The sequence below is a fragment of the Salvelinus namaycush genome, chromosome 34 (assembly GCF_016432855.1).
Source record: "Salvelinus namaycush isolate Seneca chromosome 34, SaNama_1.0, whole genome shotgun sequence".
In the NCBI taxonomy this organism is placed as follows: domain Eukaryota; kingdom Metazoa; phylum Chordata; class Actinopteri; order Salmoniformes; family Salmonidae; genus Salvelinus; species Salvelinus namaycush.
In genome coordinates, this window is record NC_052340.1 from 4,255,767 (window position 1) to 4,258,559 (window position 2,793).

The following is a 2,793-nucleotide window of genomic DNA, read 5'->3' on the forward strand; positions in this document are numbered from 1 at the left end:
GAATTATCATCTGAGAGAGCTGATGAAACGACAACGGTACAGACAGAGCCTTACACGTGTTAGTGCCAATTGCACACTTATCATGGAGTACCCATCTATGTAGGCTGCAACATTAAGTATAATGTTCATGCCACAGGAGCGGGCACAGGTGAATGGCGCCTCAGTTGTTGTTAGGAATTTACCACAAAAAAACGTGCTAAAATAAAGTGTCAGAATTTACACAGCCAAATGAAAATAATTCCCGACCATGATTGATGATGCTCTTGAGCATTTAACACACTGTTAAAACAGACGCGCGTGCCTGTATTTTCATCTCGAGGTCGTGCATGAAGAGGGCGTAGTTGGAGGAGGTGTTGGGGGGCAACATTTGTGCAAGGCGGGGGACGAGGGCAGGGAGAGGTTCTGCAAACGGAAGGGGATGAACAGGAAGAGCAAGGGCTACGCACACAGAGGGGGAAACTGCTGGCAGTGTTGGTTTTTCTAAATGTATTTATTCACCCCGTCTCCTTTCCGATTGTGTTAATGATTTTTGTTATCTGTGTAAATGTCCCTTTAAGTTAGTTTATTGGCGCCACGGTCCGTTCTTCCTCTACAGTAAGCGTATTATCAAGCTAGCGACTCTTGACTGTCTCCAGCCTGCAACTTCCCGTCACTTGAGAAGAACGAAGACGGAAAGAGCGAGCAGCTGAAAAGGAAACAGGGTCTGTCAATAAGAATACAGCTAACTCTACACGGATATCAGACGGATAGACAAGTCGATATCATTGTCTTCTTTTAGTCGACTAGGCGGATCTGTGTTCTTCTCATTGGTTTGCTTACCAACCTTCGTTGTTTTCCTTGTTGAGCACCCAGCTGCGGCTTGCCACACTGTCGCCGAGGCTCGAGCCAACCACTGGTGGGGGGTTTAATGGGAGCCTTGTTTCGATAGAACTCCCTTCCCCCCCCCCCCCCGACGGACCCTCGCTCGAATCCAATTCGGGCGCTGTCTTCCCGGGGGGTGCCCAGTTTTTGCTTAGTCTGACTGGGGAAGGAGGGCGGTCCCCCAGCCTTGACTGTCGCTCTGGCCGACCCTAGTGGACCCTAATATGGCAGGAAATCTGAAGAAAGGCGGAGGACTGATCGGGATGATGAAGGACGCGTTTCAGCCCCATCACCACCTCCATTCCAATCACCAACCAGGGGCCGTGGACAAAAAGACGGTGGAGAAATGCTGGAAACTAATGGACAAGGTGGGTGACTAGCAGTCATATAACTATCCATCTAGCTACCCGGCTGATGATCTGTGGCCAGGAAGCTAGCATAGATAGCAAATTAGCTAACTAGACAGCTACAGTACTAGCTAGCTAGTTAGCTAGGGGTAGCTACACCGACCAGCTAGGCTACACCGACTGGTAGAGAAAGTGGTAAATTAGCTAGTTAATGATATGTAATGTATTGTATTAATCTACAGAAGATGTAGCTAGTTGAAGTTAGTTAGAACTACCTATATGGTTGTAACTAGTTAGCTTGATGCTGGTGGTGGCTGGATTGCTAACTATGTTAGCCAGCTACCTAGGCAGCTAGCTAGCCAATTAACGTCAGCTAGCACCATTGACCAAGAAAATATCGCTTGCATGGTGGTGGTGACTCAATCATCATACCAGATTTGGGTCTTGAAAATAGTAGCTAGTTAAGTGAGCAAAGTTAGGCTTGGGCTTTGACCATAGCCACAGAGTTATATTTTACTGTTCAGAAGATCCATTCCATTGACAAAGGTGTGCAATAAGGTTGTAAAATGTTATTCATCATTTGGGATTTAGTTAGCTGGCTAAATGTACTTTTAATGATCAGTGATCGTATGATCAGATGTTAAACACAATAATTTTCAAACAATGTGGCAACAATCTAACTGCTCGACTCCCAACACTTACTCTAGCAGTGACTCATGAAGTCCAAAGTATTGTGCAGCAATGGAAATTAATACATGTGATCATCATAAAGAATTAGCTCCATTTACTTCACAAGAGGCGCAATTCACAACATCATTTCTTGGAAAATGTAGCTGGCTGACCCCTAGTTTCCTGTGCGATTCACACGGAAATATCACAGTGATTCAGAGGACAAGACAGCCTTTTTGTTTGTTTCTCTAGGAGTAGTCTACACACATGTCACCATTTCCTCTTATCTGTAAGAACCCAAGCCCCTGAAGATTGTCATAATGGCATGTTGGCCAGTTTGCATTGCTTTCCACCAGACAAGCACCTCTGCATTGACTCCGTTAAATAAAGGTTAAAAATGATTTATGGAGAAGAGGTCACTTCACACAAACAGAAAAACGGAAGTGACACTGCAATGTCAGTTCTCCTTTTCTGTTTCAGAAAGTGACCGTGGCTTCACAATCAATGGCATACACAAAGTCTAGTCTGTCTGAGGCGTAGTTGAGGAAGAGGTTGTGTGTGTGTGTGTCTGTGTGTGCCCACAAGACCTTTTGAAATAGAAGACTTTGTCCACGATGGAGGGTTGTTGAAAGGAAAACCACTGTAGAACCTGTGATATGTGATCTATGGCATGCTGATTTTAGCAGACTGCTACCCAGTATCGACTTTTCTGTCAAATAGTGTGAGTGCTTCAAGGCAGGATACGACTTTAAAAATTACACTTGCGGAGTCTTTGTTTGCTACTGCTGCAACTGGCATCCTATCAAGTACTGTTCATAGCATTTGTACAGTATGGTTGTCCTTTCCCTCTTTCAAAACAGGTTAATAATCATTACACTGACCCTTCTGCATCAGGTTTAACCATTTCAATACACGT

General features: G+C 44.8%; 1 protein-coding gene across 1 annotated transcript in view; it reads left to right on the plus strand.

Annotated features, from left to right (window-relative positions):
* The first annotated feature begins 430 nt into the window (after positions 1-430).
* Positions 431-2,793, plus strand: part of LOC120028686 (E3 ubiquitin-protein ligase CBL-like) — a 32,628-nt gene continuing 30,265 nt past the window's right edge. The window contains exon 1 of the mRNA XM_038973914.1: positions 431-1,229. Coding sequence (XP_038829842.1) covers positions 1,086-1,229 — 144 coding nt within the window. The 5' untranslated portion in view covers positions 431-1,085. The remainder of the gene's footprint in view (positions 1,230-2,793) is intronic.